This window comes from Lepidothrix coronata, unplaced genomic scaffold (assembly GCF_001604755.1).
Source record: "Lepidothrix coronata isolate B3197 unplaced genomic scaffold, Lepidothrix_coronata-1.0 Scaffold261, whole genome shotgun sequence".
NCBI lineage: Eukaryota > Metazoa > Chordata > Aves > Passeriformes > Pipridae > Lepidothrix > Lepidothrix coronata.
The window spans coordinates 745520-773353 of record NW_016690441.1 but is presented as its reverse complement, the minus strand read 5'-3'; the positions used below and the strand labels follow the sequence as shown (position 1 = coordinate 773353).

The 27834-nt window shown below is 47.0% G+C and overlaps 1 protein-coding gene across 3 annotated transcripts in view; it reads left to right on the top strand.

Annotated features, from left to right (window-relative positions):
* Positions 1-22387: 22387 nt before the first annotated feature.
* The window catches only part of TWIST2 (twist family bHLH transcription factor 2), a 32371-nt gene continuing 26924 nt past the window's right edge, over positions 22388-27834 (top strand). For all 3 annotated transcript variants that reach the window (XM_017835628.1, XM_017835630.1, XM_017835629.1), the window contains exon 1: positions 22388-23067. In XM_017835628.1, coding sequence (XP_017691117.1) covers positions 22567-23049 — 483 coding nt within the window. In that variant the 5' untranslated portion in view covers positions 22388-22566 and the 3' untranslated portion in view covers positions 23050-23067. The remainder of the gene's footprint in view (positions 23068-27834) is intronic.

Here is a 27834-nt window from a genome sequence, read left to right as displayed (position 1 = left end):
CATTTCCAACAGGCACTATCCAACTCTCCTCCTGACACCACAGAGTAGGATTTCTGCTGCATCCCGACAGGAATTGCAGGCTCAGAAACACTACCCTGCCCCGGCAGAATGATGGATCTGCTTCCAGGGGGTGCGAAATCCCTGAGCCAAACAAAAACCAGGAAAAAAAAAAGGGCTTTCAATAACTTGGTTTTCCTTTTCCACCTTATATTTTTCTTACATCTTTGCGAACCGCTCCCGGTGTGGCTCCTCAACAGTTCTCCTTGGGGGAAAACCTCGGGAAAACACAGGATTCTGAGCCAGAGCTGAAACTCAACCGCTCTGCAAAATGAAAGCAATCCGTGCTTGGTGCCTTCCCAGGGAATTAATAATGTTAAAAATCGATAGCAACTTAACAATCCCATAAAACTGCAACATTAATTCGGCAGAAGGAGCTGGCGAAGCCCTGCAGGTTTTGCTGAGAGGAAAAATAATTAGGAATTATCAGCTTTCGAGATATCTTAAATAATGGGAGGGGTGGGGGAAAAGAATTGCACCCTACCAAAATAACATTCTGCAGTGATCTTAGCCCTGGTTATTTCGAGGTTAAAATGTGCTGTCCTGATCTTTGGAGGGGGTTCATAAAATTCCATATTAGCCATGGAAGCAGCCTCCCTTCTAGAGGTGTTCAGCATAAATAGGGAGATCGATTTCATAACAATATAAACACTGATCTTTTCCAAGCTAGAAGAAGCAGGTAAAAAAAAGGCATTAAAAAAGTCTTCAGGGAATTCCTCTTCATTCCTCACTAACACGTGAACACAAAATCCCCTCTTGTTAAAAATATTTTTAAAAATAAATTTGAGCCCCAGCAATGGAAGTGATTTTTGCCTTATTTGAATTTATTTTTTTCCCCTCCACTTTCTTCCTTTCTGATTTCTGTTACCTTGCTACCTATTCCCAGCTCAAGTTAACAGCTGCAGGGAGGGCTTTTCCTTTTTGAAGTCCCTGCTTTGCGAGCGGATCAGCTCGAATCCGGAGGGGAATCTCCGGGCTGGGGCTCAGCCTCCAGAGCTGAGGAGAAAAATCTGCCTAAACTGCCTTCGACCCAACCCGTGCGGGAGCAGCTCGGTGCTTTTGAATCTCCAACTAAAAAGAAAAACAACCAAAAAACCCCCCCGCCCCAAACCCCCAGATTTCGTAAAATCAACCAGATGCCACAGAAGGGCAAATATCTCGTTCCTCTTTAATTAAAAGGTATAGCAAATAAAAATGTGGGTTTAATTAAACAGCAGGAATAGAAGATGTTATCTCCTCAAGCCACTCTGCCGTGGTGAATTAACTTCTGCCACGATTATTTCTCTTTCAAACCCCCACCTTTCAGTCTAAACCCGGCACGCAGAAGGAGAATTTCTTTTCTAGGAGAATACTTATGTGCTCCAAGATTAAGGCAGCAGCTCCTGAGGATAAACTCCTGGAGCAGTGGTTTGTACTGGTTTAGACTAAGACTAAAAATGGGTCCTGTAGAGCCAGTTGACGTTGATGAACACACATTTAAGCACATTTAGGCTTTGCTCATAATATATAGGATATGATGAGTTTAATTCGAGTGTTTAATCAATTCCCAGTTTTCAATCCAGACCTGACTGGTCCCTCCAGGATTGGCCCCCGCTCCACAACTCCCAGAATGCTGGAAAAACCCCTACTTTGGATGAAGCCATCCCCAAAGAGGGTTAAGTCCTGGCTTTTCCATCCTAAGCCTGCTTGTAAAATCCTGCAGGTGTGTTTATTGCAATCAGCTCTGACTAAAAGGAACCAGGTCCAGGGGGTTTAAATATAATTAGCATGAGCTCCACGCCTGCCTTTAATCACTACCTTGCTGGTTAATATAATCAAGAAGGTAAACAAACAAGGATTAAATTCATTAAATTCAAAAAATAGAGATTTTACTGGGAAGCTCACAAAGGAATTTTGTTTTGTTCCGCTGCTGGGGAGCATTGTTTGATTTCTGTGCCGCAAATTGGGTTTAACATAGAAAATACTTGTCTGGGAGAAGACCTTTCCAGAAAGGAAGAGCCCAAATAAAACACCTTTTATTCTTCTCTCATATTTAACGCTTTGCCCTTTTCTGACGTCTCACACTAGAAGACACCCTTTCAAATGTAATTGTGCACCAAATTAAAGGAGAGAGCTGGAGTAACACACCTGCTGCTCCGAGAATTCAGCCAGGATAATTTGGGAGACATAAACCCAGGGTTCAGTCCCAAGGATTGGTGGTCCCAAAGGTCCAGGTTGGAAGGCCTGCGGCTGGACCCGCTTGTTTGAGCCCGGAAAACGCCCGAATCCGGAACTGACTTTTGCCTGTTTGAAAATGGGACAGGATCTTTTGCTTTATCACGACATAGGATTCTTTTCCCAGGGAAATAAGCCTTTATTTCACATGGAAAGCTCCGTTTAAGCCGTGCCTAAACACAGGAAACGCTCTTATCAGCGGAGTTAGGGGCTTAAGGCTTTAGCGCGCGGCTCGCTGCGATCCTGAAGTTTCACATTCGCAAGGAAAAGCCTGGATAAATCCAGGCACGTGGATATAAAGCTGTTTGGATGTGTCCATATTGTGCATCTCCTTGCAGAGACAACAAACAGCCAAGACTCTCTCCTCCCTTTCCTACCTCCACCGTAAACTAGCCCTCAGGATCTTCCGTGGATGTCTCACACAACCCCTCCAGCTCTCCCGAAGCCAGTTCATTGGAATCTTTATTGATCCAGGATGTGCAGTACCTGACTGACCAGCTTTCCCTTAAAATAAAGCCACTTTTTGTGCAAATTTTCTGGAATGCAGCGGGCTGGAGTTGAGAGGAAAATGGGAGCTCGTCCCGGGAGCGGCACAAGAGGGGGTGCCGTGGGGAGGGGTCCCCATGAGAGCCACGCCAGCAGAATTTTAAACCTTTGGCAATGTTTTGACTGATTTTTCTTTTAAAGCACATCACAGCTGTGCCAAAAAAACACCTGGAGGAAAAAAAAAAAAGGAAAGAGAAAACACCCCTGTGCAAATAAACATTGACCTTCCCACTCCGAAACTCGAAGGAGGAAGAAAACGTGAGGAGGAAATATTCCTCCCCAAATCCCGCATTTTAGAAGCAACACCAGAGTCCAAACAGGTTAAAAAGGTGCTCGGTGGTAGCTGAGACCACAAGCCTGGAAAGCATTAAAGCTTAGCACTGAGCTTTACCCAGTTCCGAGGCCGTTTGGTTGATAAGGCAGCACTTTATTCCCTCGGAGCAGCTCCCCGAGCCCAGGGAGTGTCGTGGTGCAGAGTTAGGGATCAAACCCTCAGCCAGGTCCCTGCCACTCCGGCCCACGGGGGCTTAACACCCGCCACGCTCAGCGTGAGATTAAGCGGGACCCTAAATAAAGCCAGGCTCAAAAACATCCCTCCACTAGGTCAGAGGTGAAGTTGCAGCTTGAGAAGTGCCCCGACCTGCCTGAAAAGCGCAGCCTTTGCACGGGAAATGCCGAGCCCCTCTCCTACTCCAGCGGCTGCTTAGGATGTTAGTTTGAAGTCTAATTAGAATTTTAGGTCTAATTAGAATTCTAAGTCCAACTATAATTATGATTCTATGTGCAAGGCTAATCAGAATTCTAAGTAGAATTCTAATTCCAAGTCCAGGTATAATTATAATTCTATGTTCAAGTCTAATCAGATATCTAAGTCTAATCAGAATTTTAATTCCAAGTCCAGGTATAATTATAATTCTATATCCAAGTCTAATCAGAATTCTAAGTCTAGTTAGAATTCTAATTCTAAGTCCAGGTGTAATTATAATTCTATGTCCAAGTCTAATCAGAATTCTCAGTTTAAATAGAATTCTAATTCTATGTCCAGGTATAATTATAATTCTATGTCAAAGTCTAATCAGAATTCTAAGTCTAATTAGAATTCTAATTCTAGGTCCAGATGTAATTATAACTCTATGTCAAAGTCTAATCAGAATTCTAAATCTAATTTGAATTTTAATTCTAAATCCAAGTATAATTATAATTCTATGTCCAAGTCTTACAAGAACTTTAATCAGAATTCTAAGTCTAAATGGAATTCTAAATCCAAGTGTAATTATAATTCCATTTCCAAGTCTAATCAAAAATCTAATAAGAATTCTATGTCTAATTTGAAGTCTAGTTAGATTTCTAATTCTAGTTCTAAAAAATGAAGCTGGAGGCACCCATCCCAAAAATAAATGTGACTTTTTCCTGCCCAATCTCCGGATTTTCAGAAGCCAAACCCTGATTTTCCACCACGATAAAAGCGCTTCGTAAAACCTGAGGTTAGTTTTGTTTACAACCAACAGTGTTTTCTGATTTCATGGCCCCGATTTTGGACTGAAAATGCGGGGGGGGAAAGAAAAAAAAACAAAACTAAAAAGCACTTTTTTTCCATAGGAAATTTAGTTTTGTTGAAAAAAATAAATAAGTCTTTAAAAGTGACCATTTTAAGAGCAACAGGGAGAGGACAAAAAATTGAAGGAGGCAGAAACGCGGGTCCTGTTTCAGCCTCTTGTCATTTCTTGCCTTGCCTATGGAAGTCAGGCCCTGGAAGCTCATCTGCTCAGACAGAAAAAAAGGTGATTTTTAACCCCATCTGTCCAAAAGCAAATCCTCCCTGAGGAAATTCTGTCTCCCAGGCGAGGATTTTTCGTTGTAAATCTGTTGTGTGGGGGACAACTTAAAGACACTCAAAGCAAGAACGGGACGTGGCCCAGCTCGGGGTCGAGGAGAAAAAAATCCACACCCTGTGTGGGTTCTGATTTAATTTTTTAAATAAAAACCTGCTCAAAATTCAAATCATATTCAAATGACAGGCTGATAGCTGGCAATAAATTCCAGCACCATCAGTTTCTACACCTGCCCCTGGAAAAGGATCAGAGGTGTCTGTGAGGTGGAACCTCATGTCGCCGAGGTTTGCTCCTTCCTGGGGCGCTTTGGAGTGGAGATGGGAGGGTCAGAGCTTCTGGACTCGAGTCCATCTGCAGGGGACGTGCCACCCACCACTCATCAGCTGCACAACAATCCCCCAGTGTGACTCCAGGGGGGCAAAATGGGTAATGGGTCTTTTCCGCTTGTTTTTAGGGTGTTCATTGGAACAAAAGCGGGAGTTTTCCAAAGCAGTGATTCCAACAGGAGCAGAGACGGATTGTGAAAGGTTTGCAAACTCCTGCTGTCCTGACACCTGGCAAAGCTCAAGGCTTTCCACCAGGCCCAGCAGGGGCTTCCAAACCCTGGTAAAACAGGGGATGAGATTATCTGTAAGACTAAACTCAACTCCTTGTTGATCCAGTCGTGTCGTTGAGTCTCAAGAGTGAATTACCCGCCTTCCCACAGCTCCCTGGAACACCCCACAACGCTTTCCCAAAAACTGCTGAGGCCATGGAAGCCACGAGCCATCCCCAATGCGTCTTGGATGGTGATAAGGGCAGGGAGAGCCAAAGAGATGGTTGGAGAATATTCCATGAAGAGAAGAGTCGGATTGATTTGGAAGTTGGGATCACAGGGCTGCTGTCGCCACTTGATGATGGTGGGGACCAAAATGTCCTTTGAAACACCGGGATCATTCCCCAGCTCCAATTCAGCAAGGAGCTGGAATCAGTTGGAGAATGTGGCAAGGAACAGTAATTTCTGGAGCTCTGAAAATTCATGGAACTGAGATAAATTAAGATAAATTAAGAGTCAGAGAAGAGTCATGTCCTTTCCACCCCCATAAAGCATCAAAACAAACCTCTCTATTAAGACTATCTCAGTGAAAGGACGTGAATCTGCCCCTGTTGAGGCTCAAATAACCCACTAATATTTTTCCCACTTATTTCCCTCCCCCACTCCAGAAAATGTTCCTTTTTTAAGACTTTTTTAAAAATTTTTGAAAGCATCCTTCTACAGTCCCTAATCTAATAGGTCACCCTCACAGGGGCCCCAAAGCAGAAAACCAAAAAGTGAGCGAAAATAAGACTTAAATAAAATATAGAAAAAGGAATTAGCTGAATGGATTAAAATTCTGATTTTTAAAAGCTGTGTTGTAACCAAAGAAAATGTTGTTTAGTTCAGCAGAGTGTAAAACAGGGAATCAACAAAATTCTCCTGTGCTCTCATAGGTGCTTCAGCAAGAGCTTTGTAAAGCGTTTGTTGTGGGTTTGGTGTTGACCCCACCTCTTTCTTCCCAAGGAAAAAATCCAAGAAATGGTAAATATTGCTTGAGTTAACTCAAATTTCTTTTTTTTCCCCTTTATTCCTTCAGCCAGAAAACAGTAGGAAAAGAACAGTTCAGATCAAACACGACATTTCATTGTATCTGAAACAAAACCTTTCAGTTTTGGCTTGGGGTGAATTTTACACTATTTATAAACACAACATTTAACCAAATTTCGCCTCACAATATCCTGTTGAAATCCAAATATTTCCCTTCTAAAGCTTCCGAAATAAACCCAGTTTTAATTAGGGAAGGCCCCACCCTTTCCCCTTCGATTTAACTTATTCTCAACACCAACTCACAAGTTGTTTGTGTCAAACTGAAAAATGCCCAGTTTGGGCACGTCAGCTCAACGTCTTTGGAGCTCTGCTTTGAGTAGAAGCCACGCTGGGGCCCTGAGGGGCATTTTGGGGGCTTGGCTTGGGCTACCTCATGCCAGGTGCTGTAGGAAGGCACTGGGAAAAATACAATGGCCTGTTTTATTGTTAATAATATCATTATTATTAATATTATTTATATTATTATGGGAGCCTGGGTGCTGCTGGTTTAGACACTTAACCACCAAAAAAAAAAAATGCAGGGGACAAAACATTTACCCCTTGTTTCCTTTTATCTTTGGGTTAAGAGATCTTTCCTTTGGCCTCTTCGTTCCCCAGGGTCTCAGTAGGAAGATGCTGAGAAAAATACAATGAGCAATGTTATTACTATTATTCTTAATATTAATAGTAATATTTTTATGGGAGCCTGGGTGCTGCTGGTTTGGACATTTCACCACCAAAAAAAATACAGAGGACAAAAGCTTCACCCCTTGATTCTTTTTATCTTTGGGTTAAGAGATCTTCCCTTTGGCCTCCTCATTCCCTGGTGTCTCGGCAGCTCTTGCTGCACTTGAGGTTTGACTTTGTGCACTACAGTCGATCCCTAAAAGCAGCAGAAACGGATGATCATCCCCTCAGGATCAGAATATCTGCTTTGGTTCTGAAAAAAACGTGCAAGGATGGTTGGGGAGATGGAAAATAACATGAAACACTCGCTACCAGCATGGAGCGGAGAAACTTCGGAACCCACTGTAGTCATTGACTCCCAGATGGTCAAATGAACAACATGTTTCTATTCCTGTATTTAATTAAATCCTAATTATGCCACCAACAGGGTTCAAAACAGCATTATGAAACAGCTTGCATGAATCCCAAAATACTATTGGCTGAGGGCACTTTGAACTCGGGTAATTATCTCCCCCAAAAAAGCGCTCACGGTGGGGCTGTAAAGCCTCTGTGCCAGGCAGCCCAAAGACCCAGCTGAAGATTAAAAGTGAATTCATGGAGAAAATACTGGGCTCAAGATATGGAGGTGATAAACCGAGATTTCAAATCACCAGTGAGAGCAGCTGGAAGATGCTGGGAGCTGGGGGGAGACTTGCCAAGCCTCCAGGACGCCCCGGGACCCTCCATGGAGGCTTTGCCTCTTCCCATCGTTGGCCCGTAGGTAAACTGGACCCAGAATAAAACCAACTAGCTCTAATTTAATTCTTCCCCTGGCCGATCACGTGAGTTAATTAAAAGCAGCTGCCTGAAATATTCCTTTGAATTGTCTTGTTGTTGTTGTTGTTGTTGACAGAAGGCCCTTTATTGCAAAGAAATATTTTGGAGGATCTTTCTCTTTCGTTTTTAATATCGCAGCAAAAACAACTTGGACGGGCACTTGCCCGAGGAGTTTAGGGGTTTGCAGAACTTTCCTGAGAAGAGCTGGGAAGGCCCATCCTAAAATCGTCTTCTTCCACCTTTTAATGTCATTTCAAGTTTCTTTTCAATTTGATATTCAGAGCAGGCATCACCTGCCCCTTTCCCACTTACAAGCATCACACGGACACATCTCAGAACATCAGCCAAGGTTCACCACCCTACAAGCCACAGGTACAAGGAAAAGCACAAAGGACATTAAAAACAAACCATTACCAGATTCAACTTTCATTAAAGTTTTCCTATTTTGCAATATTTTCTCTGGTGGATCCTTACAACACCTGTCAACCAGCCTCGGTCTGAGAAGACCCCTTTTCTGTGCAGATCAGCACAGGGCAAAAGAAGGAAGAGGAAGAAACATTCTATCATTGTATTTTTAATTTTCTCCTTTGAGGTATTAAAATTTAAACCATTCAATTTAAAATCCTTAGAAAAAAGGATGCAGTGCTCTTTTCATGCCTGGCTACATGAATTCTCTATTTTCTTTATGAAAGTGGTCAGAGGAAATAAGGCAGACCTTCTGTGTGGGTTTAAAATTTAAAATTAAAAAAGAAACAACTAAGAAAAAAGAGAAAATAAATAAGAAAAGGAAACAGAAAGAGAGAAAGAGAAAGGAAAAAAAGGGAAAAAACCCCAGTCAAAATTTTCTGTCCCAAATCCATCATTTGTGAGGATTAGATTTTCAGTGAAAATTCTAAACTTGCAAGGGAAGGTTTTAAATTTGAAAAATTTTTACCTCCTCCCACCACCTTTGGAGGTATTTTTCAAGATGATCTCAAATTTCTAAGGACAGCAGATCACTTTCAGGAAAACAAAAGGTGCAAAAAGAGCCAGTTGGGTGAAGGGAATTAAATTCCCTGGAAAACCTAAACATCGTTGAATGTTCCGTTGGATTGGATCGGCTGCATTTAGAAAAAATCCCAACCAAAACCCCAAATGTTCTTCAGGAAAATGGAGAATGGAAAACCCCTGGATGGAAGAAATCCTGGCTGAGGACAACTCTGTGTGTGTTTAGCAGACAGGAGGAGACCAGAGAAGCCTCCAAAGCATCCTAAGTGCTGGGAGCAACCAGGAATCTCCTGTCGGGGTGTCCCCACTCAGGGATGGAAGGTCCCTCTGCCACCACCTTGCTAAGGTGCCAAAAATCCTGGGAGAAGTGAGCATGGAAGCCTCAGCTCCCTTGAATATTCGCTATGGCAATATTTTGAAATTAAATATGACAAGGAAACCTTCACTCTCTGGGATTTCCATTTGGAAATGAAACACCCAGTGCTCCCACTTCCCACCGGATTTGCCAAGACAAGAACATTTCTCACATCCCTGACTCTCAGCCTTTTATCTCCAACCTCATTTCCAGTGATTCATCTGAAAAAGAGAGCAGAGTTTGCCTCGGTCTTTCCTTTTTTTTCCCCAGTGAGGCCTCCTACTCCCTGAAATCCCCAAAAATCGCTGACACAGTGCGCTCCTCCAGGAATCCAGAGCCTTTCCCACTGAGTTACAGGCTGCCAAGGAGGCTATATTATAACAAAAGGAGTTTTTTTATATCCTCCTGTAGGCTGAAACACTGGAAACTACCATGAAATGTGCATTATCTGAACGGGATTTGTTGGTGGTTGGAATCAACTTATTAGGAGATTTCCAGCTGAGGACGGAGACAACAACAGTGGTGCAGGCGGTATCTGAACCCTCTTGGCCCCAGTCCTGGGACATAATATCTTAAGAACTTGTCCTTCTGAGTCACTGCAGTGGAGGACACAGGATTGCTCTTGTCATGTTGGGTGAGTGGCCTGAAACATAGTTGTGGCTCAAGAGGGGGCCGGGTGAGACATCTCCACCACCACAGGCATGCCATCATTTCCCAGGGACCTTGCAGAGGGGTAGTGTTTAAAAATTAAAAGGAAAAATAACTGGGAGGGGGGGGGGGAATAAAAATGGGTGAAGTTGAAAAGCAAAGATGAAAGAATGGGAAATTTCAGGCAAATTTTAGTGGACTCGACACAGGTGTCTGGCCAAGCCTGCCATAAACAGGACAAAGCCATCAAACAGTCCCTTCTGGCATTAAATTCTGCATTAAACCACTGAAGAGCACTAATGGTTCCCAGAGGCCAGCCTGAATTTTCACTGGATTGGCACGGTTTGGCCAATCCTGTATTTCCTCAGCTTGCCTCAAAAAAACAGGCCCTGAAGAAGTGCCCACAAATTCTGCCTCGTGGTGCTTTCTGCACCTGTGGTGTGAAATGCAAGTTATCACAGCAAAGAGGACACCAAATGATCAAGTTGAGCTGCCTAACTAAAAATCAGGCTAAAAATCAGGGCGAGGATGATTTTTGTCTCCATTTTGGTTCTGCGTTGCCAAACACAGGTTTTGCAGGCAAAGCCACTCCGGCCACTGCCCTGCACTGCTTTCCCTGAGCAGAAGTTGAGGAGAAAAGAAGAAAAGACCCAGGGAAACAGCAAATCTTCGCATCTCTGAACTCAGACTTCAACCACGAGTGAGTCCTGCAGGTCCCAATGGCACCAAAGCCAAGCAAACTTGAAAACAAACAGGTTTCTCGAAGCAAAACAACGCGGTTTACGTCCAGGATTTCACAGGGAAAATCCAAACCCTCAGAGTGACTTTGTAGCCAACAAAGTGTCCATGAAAACAGCACCTTGTGAGTCATCGGCTGCGATCCTCACGCGCGGCTCTGCCAACTCCAGCAGCATTCCCAGCTCTTGGAGCTGCAGAACCAGGCCGGCTCTGAGAGAGGGAGCTCCATCCCCCCCCCAGCTCCCGTCTTCCCAGGACACATTATCCGAAATCCTCCCGCCGAGGCCGATTCCTGGCACGGACGTGGGAACAGGAAGGAGCCCTGCGAGATCTTCAGGTCCCAGCCCACGTCTTGTAAAGAAACACCAGGGCTGCCCAGGCAAGGGAGCTGATTTTTCCCACCCCAAAAAATTCCCCATCATGGTGCTTTCATTTCCAGCTCGCCATGAACTCTATTTCCCTGCCAAGGGTGGGGGTAAGAGGGGAAAGGACCTGTCAGGTCCTGCTTCTCTCACAAGATCATTCATCCTTCTTTCCCTCGAAGAGAAAAAAGGGAAAGAATCAGGAATTGCTTGATAATATAATTAAAAAATATATATTCTCCACTCCCTGCTTTTTCCTGCTTTCTGCTGACAGGGAGACCCTCCCAAAGGAAAAGCAATAAGGAGCAAAGTAAAGGAGTGAGTGAACTTGTCCCCAGAAATATTTCTCTGGTTTTCTCAAAAATCTTTATGTGAACATTTCAAAAGGAAGCTTTGGATTGGGTTCACTTCTTTTTAAGTAGTAAGAAATCAAAATACAAGAATTAAGATTTCTTCCATATTTAATTGTTCCCTGAAAAAAATGTGGGAGATCTGAAAGAATTTTACGTTAATTCCCGAATTAAAGCATAGACGTGTCAGCATTTCATTACTCCCCCTTACCGAGGGTGGAAATATGGAAAACTGTAACTTGCAAAAAACAATAGTGCAAGACACTGATTTTTGTGCAAGACACATTTTCCAGCAAAAACAACCACAAAATAAAAAAAAAAAAAAAAAAAAAAAAAAAAAAAAAAAAAAAAAAAAAAAAAAAAAAAAAAAAGAACAAATCTTATCAGCGAGATGTTTTGGTCCCTGCTGTCCAACAGCCTCTTGATTTCCAACCCCGGAGATTTGTATCTGGGTCAAGAGTCCACCCGCCCGCCCTCCTCCCCCCAGCGCAAGGCCCAGCCTATTGTTCCTCAGGTTAGAAATGCTTTTTGCAAAACTCTCCTTGGGTCAGCACTTAGACCGAGCTCAAGGTCAATTCATATTCCATATGAAGTGGCTGGTCCAGTCCAGGATATCAAATATACGCCCAGCCTGGCCTGTTCAGTGATATTTAAAACATCTGGCACAGCAACGGCCTCCGCGTTTGCAGAGCTCCACGCGTGCGTGTCACTGAGACGCTGGGCTTTGGAATGAAAATATTAGGACACGTTGGATTGCCATCCCCCTCCCCCTTCCCAGGCCGGGAAGGATTTCATCATGTGTCTGCTGGGCTCTGATTTAGTTATTTATCTCTGCCGAGTGCCTGACAGATGTTGGCTTGAAAATTTCTGCTTTGCTCCGTGCCGGCCTCGCTTTGCTCCTACTGCACTCACCGAGAGCTGGTCCTACTCCACCGCCTATGGGGAGCAGTGCTCCTGGGAATGGAGCTGGGAACAAGGCTGGGAACACACACTGGGAGTTAAAATCCCATCCCATCTCACTCCTCTGCGTTGTGCTACGCAACAGAGCAAAGGTGTCAACACAGAAATGTGCCCAAGGTCTGGGGGTGATGGGGTTCAACAGTGGCCCTTCAGCACCTGAGCACATCTGAGTTGGTTGGTTGGCCCAGAATTGTCCCAGAAAAAGGCCATTCTCCTGCTGGCAGGCTCATGTCAGCACAAGAAAGCACCTGGGAACCATCTCCTCATGAGTCCCTCAACTGCACGTTACATTCCCAAGGCAACACCAACCTTGCAAGGATTGCTGGACAAAACCTCCCTCAATCCTCATCTCCGGAAGTGTTTTTGCACAGAGCAAGGAGACTATAATAAAAGAGCAGCCACACTTTCCAAATTGTTGTGTCAGCGAGGTCCGGCTGGAGATTGATCTTTTGCAAGACTTGCAGCAAGAACTGCAGCACTGAGCTTCTGCATTCCCCCAAATCAGACTCTTCATGCCTGTTGAAAACTTCCTTTAGGAAGTTCTCGAGTTCCTTGGAAACAAGTTGTGTGTTTTCAAACCATTATTTTTTTTTTTCTATTTGCTTTCTGAATCAGTTTTGCAGCTTTGAAAAAAATCAGACCCCAGTGAAAAAAAAACAAAACAAAACCAAACCAAAACCAAAACCAAAACAAACAAGCAAACAAACAAAACCAAAAAAAAAAAACCCAAACAACCCAAAACACAAAAAACAACCAGGGAGCAGCTCTAATGACAAAACATCAGAGGTCTAGTTGCACAACGTGCCATGAGACGCTGACATTTCTAGGTTTTAATTTAGGCTGTGCCTCGTAAGCGAGAAGGTATTTGTCCCACTCAGGTTTGGAAAGAGCTCTTTCCAAGGAACTGGAGGCCTTGGCTCTTTCTCAGCCCCCAAGATCTCACAGTTCCCAAGGTGAGGCGAGCCCAGAGCCGAGGAGACCTTCCCAGTGAGAACACAGTTCTGCGGGGGTGAGCTCTGGGTAGCTTGGTGCTTGCAGAGGACTTTGCATGGAAATCAGATGGTTTTATTGGAATTTCTCAGAAATGTCCCACCCGCCTCACAAAAAAGCCCCAAAAATAGTGACTGAAAGTACTCCCCCAGTTTTACTGTGGATTTGTGCTGTTGCCAGGATGTCACTCTAGAGCAGCTCTTTGAGGTGAGCAGGAGGTAAAGGGACCCTCTAAACAGTTTTTGACCTCCCCAGTCCTTCCAGCAGTTAACGGATCCTCTGTCCTCCTCCTGGGATGTGAGTTTCCACCCAGAATGAGTTGCTTCTCCCACTTTATTCTCTACCATCCTCAAACACATGGTTTATCCCACTGCTTTACCCTTCCCTCTCCACCAGCTGAGCAATGAGAATCATTCAGGTTGGAGAAGACCTCTGAGATCAGCCAGTCCGACATCACCCTTATCCCAACCCATCTACCTCCCAACGAGGGCAGAACTACAGAAGAGCTGCCTTAAACCCCACCACACACATCTGTTTTCAGAACTCACGGTGACTCCTCCACCTTGGTGCTTCCAAAATTCCCCCTAAATGAAAGGCTGCCCAGCAGCATCCCGAAAATCGAGCCTTTGAAACCACCTCCCACCTCCCTGGCCTGTTTTTGCTTTGTCAGACTCCATCAAAATCACACAGATGGTCCTGTCATGAGCTCAAAGACATTTTGGTGTCTTCCCCGCACCCAAAATCTAAGCCAGCTCACACAAAGGATCTTCCAGCTCCATTTCCTCCATGTGTTATTTTTATGTATCTTCCAGGGAAATGCGACTGGAGAATTTGAATTTAATAAGTGCGGGATATGGGGCTCTCTGAAGGCTTCAAAGCACAACAGGGGCACCTGCGATGGATCAAAGGGTTACAGGAATACCGCAGGGAATTAGTGGCCCTTCAGGAGAGTGAGACCCCACAAATGCCTACTGGATCCACGCTCCAGCCCCCTTGGGAGGGCAGAATTGTTAAAGGCCCACAGAGAGCAACAGAAAGCTTTTCTGCTGACTCTGCAAGTTGTGGCTCAGACTCAGAGTCACCTGACAGCGGGACCCACAGTAAACTCGATCCAAGAGCGCTGAAGAGAAGGAAATGAAACATCACAGGAGGATTGAGGCCAGAAGGAAAAATAAATGGCAAAGCTCAGCTGATAATGAAAAAGCTGGGGGAGGTTCAGGCCGAGGACAGCTATGGTTTAGAGCTCACAGAACATTTGGAGTCGGAAGGGACTTCCAAGGATCATCGAGTCTGGTTCCTCCTTCAAAATCTAAATGCAAGTTAAAAGCCCTTTTGAGCTAAAACACACAAAAATGCAACACTTTGCAGTCCACTACAGGTTGTGGTGCTCGTCCTCCTGGCAAAGAGAGTTACAAGGCAGTGGTTTTGGTTTAATTCAAGGATGGAAGCTAGACCATCTCCTTAGGCTGCAGCTGCTGCCCAGCTCACCTCCCAGATTGGGGTCCTCCTGGAGAAGGTTTGAGCATGTGCACCCCCTCTTCATTTCAGTGCAATAATTTATGTTTGAAGACCAAAAGGGTGTTCTTCTCTACTGCAGAGATCAAAATGCACCCACGTTTTAGCTTCACCCCCAGGAGTCTTTCTCCAGCCCGCCTCTCCTTGGTGGTGCTGCAGGATGGGGCCAGCTGGCACAGAAATTAGAACCTGGGTTCTCACAGCTCTGCTGGAGCTCTGCTTCCCACCATCCAATCCCACTGACATGGCAAGGCTCGGGAGCCCTGAAGATACCCCATCCCTGGAAGTGTCCAAGGCCAGGTTGGACGGGGCTTGGAGCAACCTGGGCTAGTGGAAGGTGTCCCTGCCCATGGCAGGGGGTGGCACTGGATGGGACCTTGAAGGTCCTTTACAACCCAAACCAGTCCATGGTTCTATGATAATACTGAGCAATCAATATGTTCTTGTCCAAACAAGAACACCAGGAATGTTCTGGAGCAAGGCATCAATGGAAGGAGGAAGGATACCCTGGCTCCTAGAGGCAGCAGGCTTGGGAAGTTCCTCCCTTCTCCCTCATCCCAACACACATCTTCCCTGATGCTGCACGTGCAAATCCACGGTTGTTTTGCAGGAATGCTCTTCCTGTGCCTTTGAGGGTTGCAGCTGCTTCCCTGATAATTTCATCTCCATGCTCCAGCTACCACACACGTTCCTTTACGGCAGTTTGGGGTCTGGACATCCAGAACTACATCCCAAAGCCTTGTGCTGTGGTTCAGGATTCCCAACAGACAGTCCAACACAGGCAAAGGTTGTTGCTCTTGAGGAAACAACATTATTTCTGGAACACCTATCCAAACCCAGTTGTACTCATTTATGATTTTTAGGGTTGTTTCTTTTAAATTCAACCATCCTTAAGTTTTGAGGATTTGTTTGTTTGGCTTGGGGCTTTTTCACCTGATAGTTTTTGAAAGCAATGATGGGCCTTTCCTGCTTTTTCTCACCAGATCTCACTAGGAATGTCAAAGCCTCCTTTCCCCTGGATTTGCCGAGGGTCCCAGAAGTGGAATTTGATCTTTTGGGGGTCCAGTTGAGCCTTTAACAAAACTATCTTTTCTCCCCTCAAAGTTTATTCAGGTGCTTGAGTTAAACAGGTGTTGGTAAAGACAAAGAGAAAAGCAGAAGTTTTAATCAGTCTAAGAAAAATCATTTCCTCTCTCAGCTGAGCAGGTTTGGCTCTCCCTTCTGATGTTGTGTGTGGAGCTGCTAAGCAACTCATATTTTTCTTCCTTAAATGAAAGATTTCACCCTTTCAGCATCAAATTAAATACCAAAGTGAAACCAAATCACAAGAAATATGATCGGAAGGTACTAGCCCATTGCTGCAGCAGACACCTAAACAGGAGGTAAAGGACTCACACTTGGAGTGCCTGGTTTGCCAAAAGGGCTCCTATTTTCCAAGGAATGTTGGCAGGTTTCACAGAATGTTGTCCTATTTAGAAAACAAACATTTTTGCCCTCCATAACTAATCCTGTTGGGTGTTTCCTCATCTCCCTGCAGAGAAGCTCAGCAACCACCCAGGGGGTTCTCCAAGGCGACACCCCTTCCCTCTTCAGGTCACTTAAACACACAACAGGAAGGCACAAAGGACCCAAACCTGGAGGCAGAGGGTGGAGCTCCCTGTTTTAAGCAGAGGAATATTTGGGGGGGGTTGAGCCCAATTGCTTGAGTTTATCCAGTGATGACAATGACCAAAGCAGTTGAACTCTTCCTTTCTGCGACAGGGAACTCAGGTCCCGTCTCTAGGATCCTATTGGTTCAGAGCTGGCCAAAGACCCTATAAATCACTGATTTTAACTGACCTCATCTTCCTCTCCTGGGAAATTCAGCTTTTCTCGCTTCAGAAACCTTAACAAACCTCCCCTTGTTTGGCCTGGCCTTCAAAATTGAGATTGCTTCAAATCCCGACAATTCCCAAAAGCCCAGTGGGCTCCAGCACAGCCGTTCTGGTGCCATCAGCAGATGCATCCAACTCCTGGGATGGATTTTCATTCTCCGGGCAGAGTTATCCTTGCCCTGCTTCATTTTGGCTTCCCTCCACCTGACACCTGAGCTGCCAAAAGCTGCACCTTGGTGGTTAAATTCTGGAGTCAACAGTTCAGTTCCATCCTCAACAGCTGAAACTTTGCTTTGAGAAAGATTCTTCTGTGGATTTATGGGGAAAACCATTTATTTCAACGGCAGTAAAATTACACCAGGGCTTTAATTTTGCAGTGCCTTGTTGCTCCCTTTTCACCTCAAAACTTAATAAAGTTCTGAAAATCAAGGCCGATTTACCTCCAGGGTCCTGGTTAATCCTCAAAATTAATGAAAAGCAGGAATAGAAGACACAGAACTTTGGGTTTTTTTCTTGGTGGGTTTTCCAGCCACACAAATTCACACTGACTGTGGGTTTCAAGAGGTGTAAAAGGAAGGAGAACAAAATGTTTCCCTTGCTTTGATTTCCCAGGTCATGAAACAATTTTTGCACTTTTCCCAGCCCAGGTTTTAAGCTACTGCTTCAGTCACAATTAATATTCCACCTTCCAAAGAGAGGAAAAAAAAATAACTCTGCCTTCCCCGTGGATTCCCAGGGAGACATTCCACTCCGATCTGCAATTAGTGGTGGCCTCAGGCAAATGATCTAAAATAGAAATGTTATTTTTGGAATTGTGATAGCTGCTACTTTTTACTCTCCCCAAAGCCAGTTCTTTTTGCCTTGCACTGTCATTAAAAATAGAACCAATAGAATCCACAGCTACCACGGTGCTGCCTCGTGGTTTCTTCCTGCAGCAGGACACACACTGTCATTCCAATGCTCCTAAAGGGAAATTTCCCGGATTTCTAACCTTGCCAGCAATCAATGATCAGATCTGAAATACTGCACCCAGGCAGAGCTGGGGCTGGTCTCAGTTACCCTTGTCCTGCTGGCAAGAGCTGGGATGTGCAGATGGGAACAGGTCCTCCAACAGCTGAATGCCTGAGATCCCAACCCAACAGCTGCTGGAGCCACCGGAGATCTTTCCTAATTCAGAGAGGGTTCAGGTCAGAAATTCAGGCCTGATTTTAGTGTATCCATAAATTTAAATGCCTCCCTGTGTTTCCCACAGGAGTGGACAGGACTCAGAAGCACCTCTCCTCTTCAAGACATGCTCCAGTGAGATATCCACAGCTGCTCTGGGCAACCTGTGCCAGGGCCTCCCCACCCTCACAGCCAACAATTCCTTCCCAATATCTCATCTAACTGCCCTCTGGCAGTGGGAAGCCATTCCCCCTTGTCCTGTCCCTCCATCCCTTGTCCCCAGTCCCTCTCCAGCTCTCTTGGAGCCCCTTTAGGCCCTGGAAGGGGCTCCAAGGTCTCCCCAGAGTTCTCTTCTCCAGAAGATGGCCCTTGAAACTCACACTTTGCTTGGTCAAAACCTGGATGGAGTTGCCATGGACAAAGGGCCTGTGGGGCTTTCTCAGGAGGAAGAGATGTCCACTGGGAAAATCAGAATTTTCTGGGCTGGAAGGGACCCACAGGGATCATCAAGTCCAGCTCTGCAGTGAATGGCCCCTGCAGGGATCGAACCTCTGACCTTCCTTCCCTTCTCTTTTTTATTGTCATTACCCTGTAAAGTCTTGCCTAAAATTCCCAGCCTCCTCAAGCACCAGGCTGAGGGAGCCTGGCGGATCCACCAAACCAAGGAGAGAGAAGCCATCTTGCTCCTCACCTTGGAAATCCAAAGCACACCTTGCCCTTGGTTGCATTTATTGCCAGAATTATCCCGCAGTGGGAATTGCAGCCTCTCCCTGTCTGGTGTCTGCTGCTCCAAGGGTTGGGAAGAGAGGAAGCAGAAGGGAAGAGCGGGCACATCAGCTGGTAACAGTTCAGAACCAGATGTACATTCCTGCGCAAAACTCCGACGTTCCCGTATCCGATTACTTTGGAAAAGTGCGTCGCTCCAACCCTCTCATCCCTAAAGCCTCTCCCTCCCTCTCTCCTGCCTCTTATCTCTGCTGCTCCTTTGCTTTTGATTATAAACTTGTCACTGCAGGGCGAGTGCTTTGGGAATATCCGGCTGAGAGACACGAGGGATGAGGGAACAAAGCCCACAGGGAGCAGGCAGCACATGGAAAATGCACACACGGGATCATTTTTAGTGGTTGCTGCACAAGTACTAAGGAATCAACCCCTAAAAAGGGGGGGGGGGGGAATTAGACCTGGCTGCAGGTTCAATGCTTGATGTAATTTGGAACTGGGATGTTTCTGAAAGGAGAAAGGATGTTTTTCTCTGTAGCAGGTAGAGGAGGGGGAAGGCAGTGAACACAAGAGCATCTTTTTTTTTCTTCCAGTTTGCTCCAAAAATTGGCATTCCGGGCAGCTTCCCCAGCAGAGGGGAACTGGAAGAGCTCTGAAATCCCTTTGCTATCAGGGCACCTTTGCCTGCTTCCCACAGCAAGCACAAGGAAGGGTGGCAGGAGGCAGAAATCCAAATCTTCTCTGCAGCACAGAGGGATCCAAGGGTGATTTACTGGCCGAGCCCTGCCACGGGGACAGCAGGACCACAGGCTTCCTATGGAGAACAAGTGCTGCCCCTAAATCCCAGCCCGGATTCATTACTTCCCTCTAACAAAAAATTGTAGGAGCCTGATCGTGGCACTCAAACAAGGCACTAAACTTGCACCAAAACCATACTTTACATCCCAGTTTTTCTTTCCCAACCTCTTCCCCAGCAGGGGAAGGTAGCGGGAAGGATGCACCCACCCCACCCTCCTTCGCCGGCGGTACCTCCGCGCTCCTGCCTCCCCCACAAACCTCCCCGAATTCCCCGTTCCTCCAGGAGGGCCGGCTCACGTTTCAGCCGGGGCTGCGCACACGTGGCCCGTGCCTTTGCTCTGCTCCGGGGAAGATATTTGCACTTTTGTCAACACGGCGCTCGGCTCTGGCACCGAGCTCTGCTGGGGGACTCGGACACACACACACACACACACGGCCCCGGGCTCCGAGGCTCCAGAATCACACCCCAGCCAAGTCCCACCATAAATTTCCCCTTAATGAATCCTGCCTGATACTAAAAACTAAAAAGCTTTGCACTTGCAGAGGTTACACAGCAACAAGCCCCTGAGGGGGAAATCCTGCCTCGCTCCATCGTGCAAACCCCCCTTCGGTGTCGTTCACAGGAGCTGGGCAGGGTTTCTTTGATGTGTTTATTTATTTCGTTTATTTCTTTCATTCATTTGTCTCATTCCTTTATTTCATTGATTAATTTAATAGTATTTATTCAGTGTAGAGGGTACTCAGCCCAGAGAGGTGCATCCCAGAGCTCCAGGAGCGGCAGGCGCTCGGCTGGACCGGGATCACGCCACGGGGCCACGTCCTTTTCCCACGGCTCCAGGGTGATGTCCCGGAGCTCTGTGTGTCCTGCTTACATGGGATGGGCCCAGTGCTTATCCCAAAGGCACAACCCGTGTTCCAGCTGAGAACGGGGCACTTTGAGGTCCATGCCCACAGTCCATCTCCGTCTCCAACCCCTGGAAGGGTCAACCCCACCCCATGGAAGCGCCTCACTCCCTGGGAAATCAAGCCCCGCTTTTGGTGGTCGTGGCAGGGCCTTAAAAAGATGCAGAATGTTGGCAGAGCAGAGGGAGAGGAGAGGCAGCAACAGCAGCTCTCCCAAACTGGGATCTGCTTCCCGTGCTCCTGGTGCTCTCAAACAGCTCAACAAATCCCTGCTTCCTTCCCGAGCAGCCTCTTCCAGGCACCTTGTTGGGGCAGGGCACTCCAGGTGCTCAGCCCCACATCCCACCTGTCCTCTCGTGCTCCCATATCCCTGCAAACCCACCGGAAACACGGTCCTGGAAACCTATTTGCTGGGAAAACCGGGCTCCTTGCAGCCGGAAAGGTGCCCCTCCGGCTTCCCTTAAGGCTTGGAAATGATTCCGCGAACTGAGGAGACTCCTAAATATCTCTGGCACAAAGCAAATACCCCTCACAACGGGTCATATCTGCCTTGGGGCCCGGGGGGCTGGTGGACACCATCCCAGCCCACTGGTACTCATGGAATTCCAGGTCTTGGATGCAGGGTCACCCCTCGGACCCGTCCAGCAGCCCCAAACCCTCTGGAAAGCAGGATTTCGGGAGTGACACCCGTCCTGCCTGACTCACTGGGGTCTTAAATTGGATTAGGATCTATTTGCAGAACTGCCTCACTTTCTGACTTCTGTGCTGCACCTGAAAACCTTTCCTCTGGAAAGCAAACACAGCCTGTCCCTGGGGGCTGCCTGGGGAAGTCTTTCCACTATAAACATTACCTACAGTAGTGGAGTCAGCCCCAGGCAAGCCAAAAATTCCTTCTCCTACCGAGGAACACTTTCCAATCAAACCACACATTATTTTTTCCATTAATGAGTGTTGATACCTACTGGAAAACTTTGCAAAAGAAAGCCACTCCAAACTAACTCTTCTGATACAACAGAACTCCGTTTTACGAGTTTCTTTTGTCTTGTTCCTTTTTATTATTATTGGGTTATTTTATTTCCCTGCTCCGGGTTGAAAACATGATCTTTGCTGCTCAGGAATGCGCCTGTTCCTGCAATTTGGGCTGTGACTGAAATCAGGGGTCCAAATCTGATTTTGCTCTGCTTTAACTCCACAGAAGGAAGCAGAGTTTTCCCACATTTTCCCCCACGGTGTGATGGAGAGGGAAAACAGACCTGTCGTCTTCTTTTTTGATGGATCAAAAATCCCGCTCCCATGATTTTTATGCTCCGGGATATCACAAATTCAACAGCAGGATATTCTGGAGGAAAAAATGTCCTCCTACCTACCTCGGTTCCTGATTCCCTAAAATTCCCTATTTAGTATTTAATGGAGGGGGGGAAAACTGGGGAGAAAAGGGAGATGGGGTGCAGGGTCAGCATCGCCTCTCCAAGGGACTCTCCGTGGTGTTTTCCACAAGCCATTTCCAGCTGATCCATATTTTGGGTTGGGTTAGTCCAGGAGGATCTTTTCTTGCCCCCCACAAGTAGGGCCTTGAAGGAGTTTTGCCCACCTGGCCCCAAACTTCCACCCTTTTCACAGCCCAGAGCACGTGTCCGGGGAGCTTTTGCCACTCCGAGGTCACCCTGTGGGACCCAGAGGCAGATCCTCACCCCATCACCACAGGACAGGGGGTTTGCAAGACCCCCAGCACCCAGGGGTGCAAAATAGTGCCCGTAAGGGTGCAAAATAGGGCCCCATTCTGTAAAAATGGGGCCCCATCCTGCAAAAATGGGGCTCACTCTGCACCCTGATTTGGGCAAGGAACCACTGCAGCCTGGCCACAGATCTGGGAATGGGACCCTTGGGAGAACAAGGAGGCAGATCAGCACCCCAAAAACCCTTTGGGGGGGGGGCTGTGCTGGAGGGGTCCTGCAGATTCAGCATCTCCGGGGGCAGGGGGTGGCACAGGCCAGCTATCTTTTATTCGAGGTGCATTCCCAAGATTTTAGTTAAGTGTAACATAAAACTGTGAAAGTTTAGCAGGGGAAAAGCCTTCCTCCCACCGACCTGAGTGGCCAATCAGGAGGGAGCCCCGCACCTCCCTCACTTCTGACAACTATTTAGCAACTGAGCTCAGCTAAAGTTTCCAAAAAGTTAGAATAACTTCCTCTCTCCGAGACCTCAATTTTTTTGCACAACCCCGGTCCTTGAAATAAGAGCCCTTCGAGCAACCTGGAAAACGTTTGGTCAGCAAAAAAAAAAAAAAAAAAAAAAAAAAAAGGGGGAAAAAAAGAGAGAGAAAAAGAGTCCTCCTGTTTTTCCAAAGGATCTGTCTCAGGAATTTAAAGCACATTTAAGACACACACACACTCACATAACATAAGGAGGGGGGGAAAAGCTCTTCCCCTCCTCTTCTTGCAGAAAGCATGGAAGAAAGCTCCAGTTCTCCTGTTTCCCCAGTGGATAGCTTGGGGACCAGTGAAGAGGAGCTGGAAAGGCAGCCAAAGAGATTTGGCAGGAAGAGAAGATACAGTAAGAAGTCCAGCGAAGATGGCAGCCCCAACCCAGGCAAGAGGGGGAAGAAGTCCAGTCCCAGCTCCCAATCCTACGAAGAACTGCAGAGCCAGAGGATCCTGGCCAACGTCAGAGAGAGGCAGAGGACTCAGTCGCTCAACGAAGCGTTTGCCGCCTTGAGGAAAATCATCCCCACGCTGCCCTCGGACAAACTGAGTAAAATCCAGACCCTCAAGCTGGCAGCAAGGTACATAGACTTCCTCTACCAGGTGCTACAGAGCGACGAGATGGACAGTAAGATGACGAGCTGCAGTTACGTGGCTCACGAGAGGCTCAGTTATGCCTTCTCCGTGTGGAGGATGGAGGGAGCGTGGTCCATGTCGGCCTCCCACTAGCCACCGGCTGCCCCTGGGGTAGGTACCTGTTTCTCTTCTCCTGGATGATGCTCTGTGTGGTTTTGGCCCTTCCCCAGCCCTGGGGATGGCTGGCGTGGATGGTGTGGCACGGGGATGCCAGGGGGCGAAGGGGTTGGTTTGTGTCGGTCCCTCCCGCTCCCCCCTGCGCCCGGGAAACTTCCAGGCAGGCAAAAATGAGACCTGCCCTGTTTGGGGGGAGAAAAGTAAATTAAAATCGGCGTGGTTTTGCTCTGTGGGGATGGGGAAGCGAGAGGGGACCGGTGTGGAGAGTTGGATGATGAGGGACAGAGGGGGAAAACGTCGCCGCGTGAGATTTGCCAGAAAGCGCTGCCTCGGGGAAGGGTTTGGAGAGGGAAAGGTGATCAGCATGAGAGGCTGACGAGGGGACGGATCTGAAACAGCTGCTGCCACATTCCAGGGGTGTCTGCACCCCAAAATACCCGGTGTTGAGTCCTGCAGTGGCCACATCCTCTCCTGGCTGGGGGGACCGGGAGCCACGCGGGGCTCAGCAATGAGTTCGCCCTAGGTTGCGTTTCTCTTAAGAGAAACGAGTAGCAGATGTCAGCTGCAACCCCGGGCTGTGCCCCTTCCCCCTCACACAACAAAAAGCAACCAGAGATAGAAGAAACTTCGTTAAATTTTTGGATTTGTCCGGTTTCCCTTCCCCAAAGTGCCCCAGTGAAGCGACGGCTGGTGTTGGACGGAGTTTCTTATTTACTCTCCTCGCTAAATTCTTCCTCGTGGTTTTCCATTAGCAGAAAACTACTTCCTCTTCAGCTGCCTTTGTAATATTCAGGGAGGGAGGAATAAACAGTAAGAAAGGAGGGGGGGGAAAGGCTTTTAATAACACCCTCATCTCCAGCTAATTAAGCAGAGCAGCTCTGCCTTGTGTCAGCCGGGCTTTGCTGTCTGGGCTCAGAACATAAACCAGAGCCCACGAGCCCATTTCACCAAGCAAACACTCCAAAGGGAAATTTCCCCCACCACCCTGGCAATGCAAAAATGAAATAATGTCATCATGTGGAGAACTGAAGAAGGAAAAGTTTATCCCAGCCCATTGGTGGGGCTTTTTTAAAGGGACAAATCCATCGTTGTTTAAACAGCAATAAACGGCCGGTTTAAACAAACACAAAATAAACCCCAGCCAAAAAATTGATGCAACTGCAGTACCTGCTTTAAAAAGGCTGAAAAAAAACGTTCAACCAGGACTTAGGGGTGTAAAACAGCCTTCAAACCATTCGAGAAACCACTGCAAGTAAATGTTTCACTCACATCCCGAGATGGTTTGGGATTTGCCGCAGTTAAGGTGTCCACCTTATGGTGGACCTTTGGGGCCCCCAAAATGTTAGTCTGTCTCAAAATTAGTTATTCTACCCACTGCACAAGCTGCCTGTGGATAAGTTTTATCTAAATAGGTGACTCTGCTGCCGTGGGATTTATGGCTATTGCCGGGTTCCTATTTTTTGCCCGCCGTGCCCTCGTTTCATCTGCAAAAAGCCCAAGTCGAGTGGGTTTTTATCAAGCTAAGCCTGGTTTATAAACCAGAGTGCCTTTTCCCGTGCTAATCTGGCTAAAAAACTGCAGCAACCAGATTAAAAAAAAAAAAAAAAAAACAACCAAAAAAACCCCACACGCAAAAACCCAGGCTTCTTGTCAAAAACAGATGTAAAATGTCCCAAACACATATTTCTTCAGCAGTTTAGATTGGCTGAGTAGCAAAGTGCTGGGCTGGGACAATGCATTTATTCTGTTGTTTCCCAAATGATGTGTTGCCATTAAGCCAAGGATGGCTTGAAAAATCTGTTATCTAATGTCCAACCACTCCTGTCACACAGGACAGAGCAAAACCTGCTTTTGAAAACTAGATTTAAAAAGAATCGTGGCCTCAATGATTGTTGAGATCGTTCTGATGGGGCAGATTTTAGATGAGAGCGAAATCACGAACCGAGCGAAAAAAAACACGAATTAGAACTAAACCCTGGCACGTTTTGGGGTCGATTTTGAGGGAAGGGGAACCCCCCATAACCCAACTTCCAGCTTGGTGTTCCGAGGCGGTTTTTGCTCCAGGGGTCGTTTTCCCAAGCTGCCGAAGTTCCCCCCTCTCCCGTGGCTGTGTGAGCGGGAACACGCGTGCGGTTGAACTGTTGAAAACGCTGTTGACAAATGGCCTGGTGCGGAGCGGTGTCAAATTCGAGCGCTTGTGGCCACATGAACCCCCTCTGCCAGCAGGGCCAAAAGCACTCCAAGAGCCTCCAGAAGTGCCCTGAAACGGGGAAACTCAGTTGGGGGGGGGGACACAGGGACTTTGGCACGGGGCTGTCCTGGTCAGAGGAGTTTTCACGGATAACGCGGGAGCAAACGCAGCCTCGACAGGCAAAATTCCTGTCTGAATCTAGGATCAGCTCCTGCCTTTCCTGGGGAGTAGGGAGCTTTCAGGATCTGCTGTCTGAATTCAGGATCTGCTGTCTGAATTCAGGATCAGCTCCTGCCTTTCCTAGGGAGTAAGGAGCATGAATGAGCACTGGTCAGACTGGGTTGCCACCCTCCCTTTTCCCTTGGTTTTGGGGAGACATAAGCAAGGAAGGGTTTTCTCCTTGGAGGAACAGCCATTCCTCTTGGGCTGTGAGTGAAATAAAAAGCAGAGGAGCTTTTTGATCGGAAAATCAGAGCCTTGGGAACTGGGAAAATGCCACCTGGCCCCTGCGAGCGCCAGCAGGTCGCTCCTCTGGCCACAAGAGCTTTTCCTGTTCTGCTCCACGGAATTCCAGACAGCTCACTCCTGGAGTTTCAGGAGAAACAGGCGCAGCTTTGCACTTCAAGGGCTGCAATGGGATGTTTGAGCTGAGCCTTCCTCCCCCCCCCAAAACCTGCCCATCCTCCTGGCAGCACCTGCGTCCCTTCCCCTCGCAGCCACTTCCCTCTTTCGCTTTCAAAACGAGATGTTCTAAACTGAAAAAAAAAACCACCCACGCGGAAAAAAAGAGATAGTAGGGAAAAGCTGGGATGTCAGGACCATGAGCAAAGCGTAAAGGGCAACGAAGCTCTAACCCCCGCACCAGTAAGACCAGTTTGCCAACACCCCCCTCACTGGGGATGAACATTCTGCCTCCCCTGGGCTGGCATCGGCACTAATAACACCTTTCCCATCTTTTCCCTGCTGGAGAAGCCACATGCAGCGTGTGTGCTCGATCCGCAGCCCCTTCAGGCTTCCAGGGCTGCTTCCAGTATAAAACACCAGCATCCTATTTCATTTTCTCCTTAAAGAAGCAAACAGATGTTATCTCTGCTGGCCCTGGGAACAAAACCTAATTCTAGAGTATCTGAGAGCAGCAGAGTGAGCTGGGGGTGTAGTGACACTGGAACTAAGCCCTTTTTGTCCCAAAAGCCCTATTTTTTTTTCGACGCATCCTTCAAAAAATGTAAATAAGTTTCCTTGACAGGAAGGATTGTAAAGTTTGGTATTTACATTAATGGGCTTGTAGCGGGGGGTTTTCATCTCAGCGCATTTAAAAGCCCAGCAAAAGGCATTTTGGAGCCTCTGTTTACGTTCGTGTCGTTCCCTGGGAAAGGATAAATCTGTTACCCAGCAGACACCAACCACGCTGCGAGTCAGCCAAAAAAACGCTCAGGCTCAGGGATCTCTGAAAAACAGGGTGCAAGGAAAATGCTCCGGAGAAGGAGACACGCAAAAAGACAAATCGGCCTTGGCCCGGACACAAATAAATGAATTACCATCAGAAAGAGCTGGAGACACGCACGGGGAAGGGAAAAAGTTGAATCAAAACCAAAGGACCGCTTAGAAAAAGCGGTAAAAACATGTTGTTGCTTAATTTGCCCGAGGCAGGGCTGCGGTAGAAAGTCCTATCGGGAGAGATGTGCGTTGAAGGGTCATTAAGGGAACATTCAAGGCAGACATTTGGGCTAAGTAGAACTAATTTGTCTCCAAATTAGTCATCCTCGCACCCGCTCGGCTCCGCAGAGGAGCTCTGCTTTTCAAAGCATCCTCGTGAAAACAAAGGGAAAGATCGAAACGCTTCTCCTTTGCAACCTCCCTTCACATTCCTGCCTTTAGTGCTTTTTGGGGGGCATATTTCATGGAGTTCTAGGTAGCGATGATAAACGAGCCCTGGAGATCACAGCGGGCTCTTACAGAGCTGGGACAGATCCTGGAACCGCCGCCGAAATCTCTTGTGGGGACATTTCATGTCACTTTTCCCCCCAGCAATATAATTAATTTTATAGCTGTAGCCCTGAGAATCATTTCCATGTGGTTCAGCACGACTTTGAAACCTCCAAGCCCGAAATCTCTAGAATTTATGTCCTGTTTTGGAGCCGTAGGAATGGTGGGATGGTGGAAAGGGACGGCACCACAACCCCGAAACACGGCGAGCCCGACATGTCATCAGGGGACTGGGGGAAGTAGATATTCCAGGGAGCTTTTTAACCCCCTCCCCAGGCTTTGCAGAAAATTGGGAAGGGGGAAAAAAAGCTGTTCCTTGCTCTCTGCTGATCCCACCAAACACCTCAGCGGGCTGGGGAGTCCCCACTGCTCCTCATTTACTTCTTTAGGCAAATTTGGAAGCGAGGAAAACCCAAGAAACCCTCCAGCAGCCTCGTGCTAATTAATGATTAGTTCTCAAGAATTAAAGCAGCAGAAATATTTGCCAGCGATTTAAAAAAAAAAAAAAAAAAAAACAACAAAAAAACCCCACACGCAAAAACCCAGGCTTCTTGTCAAAAACAGATGTAAAATGTCCCAAACAC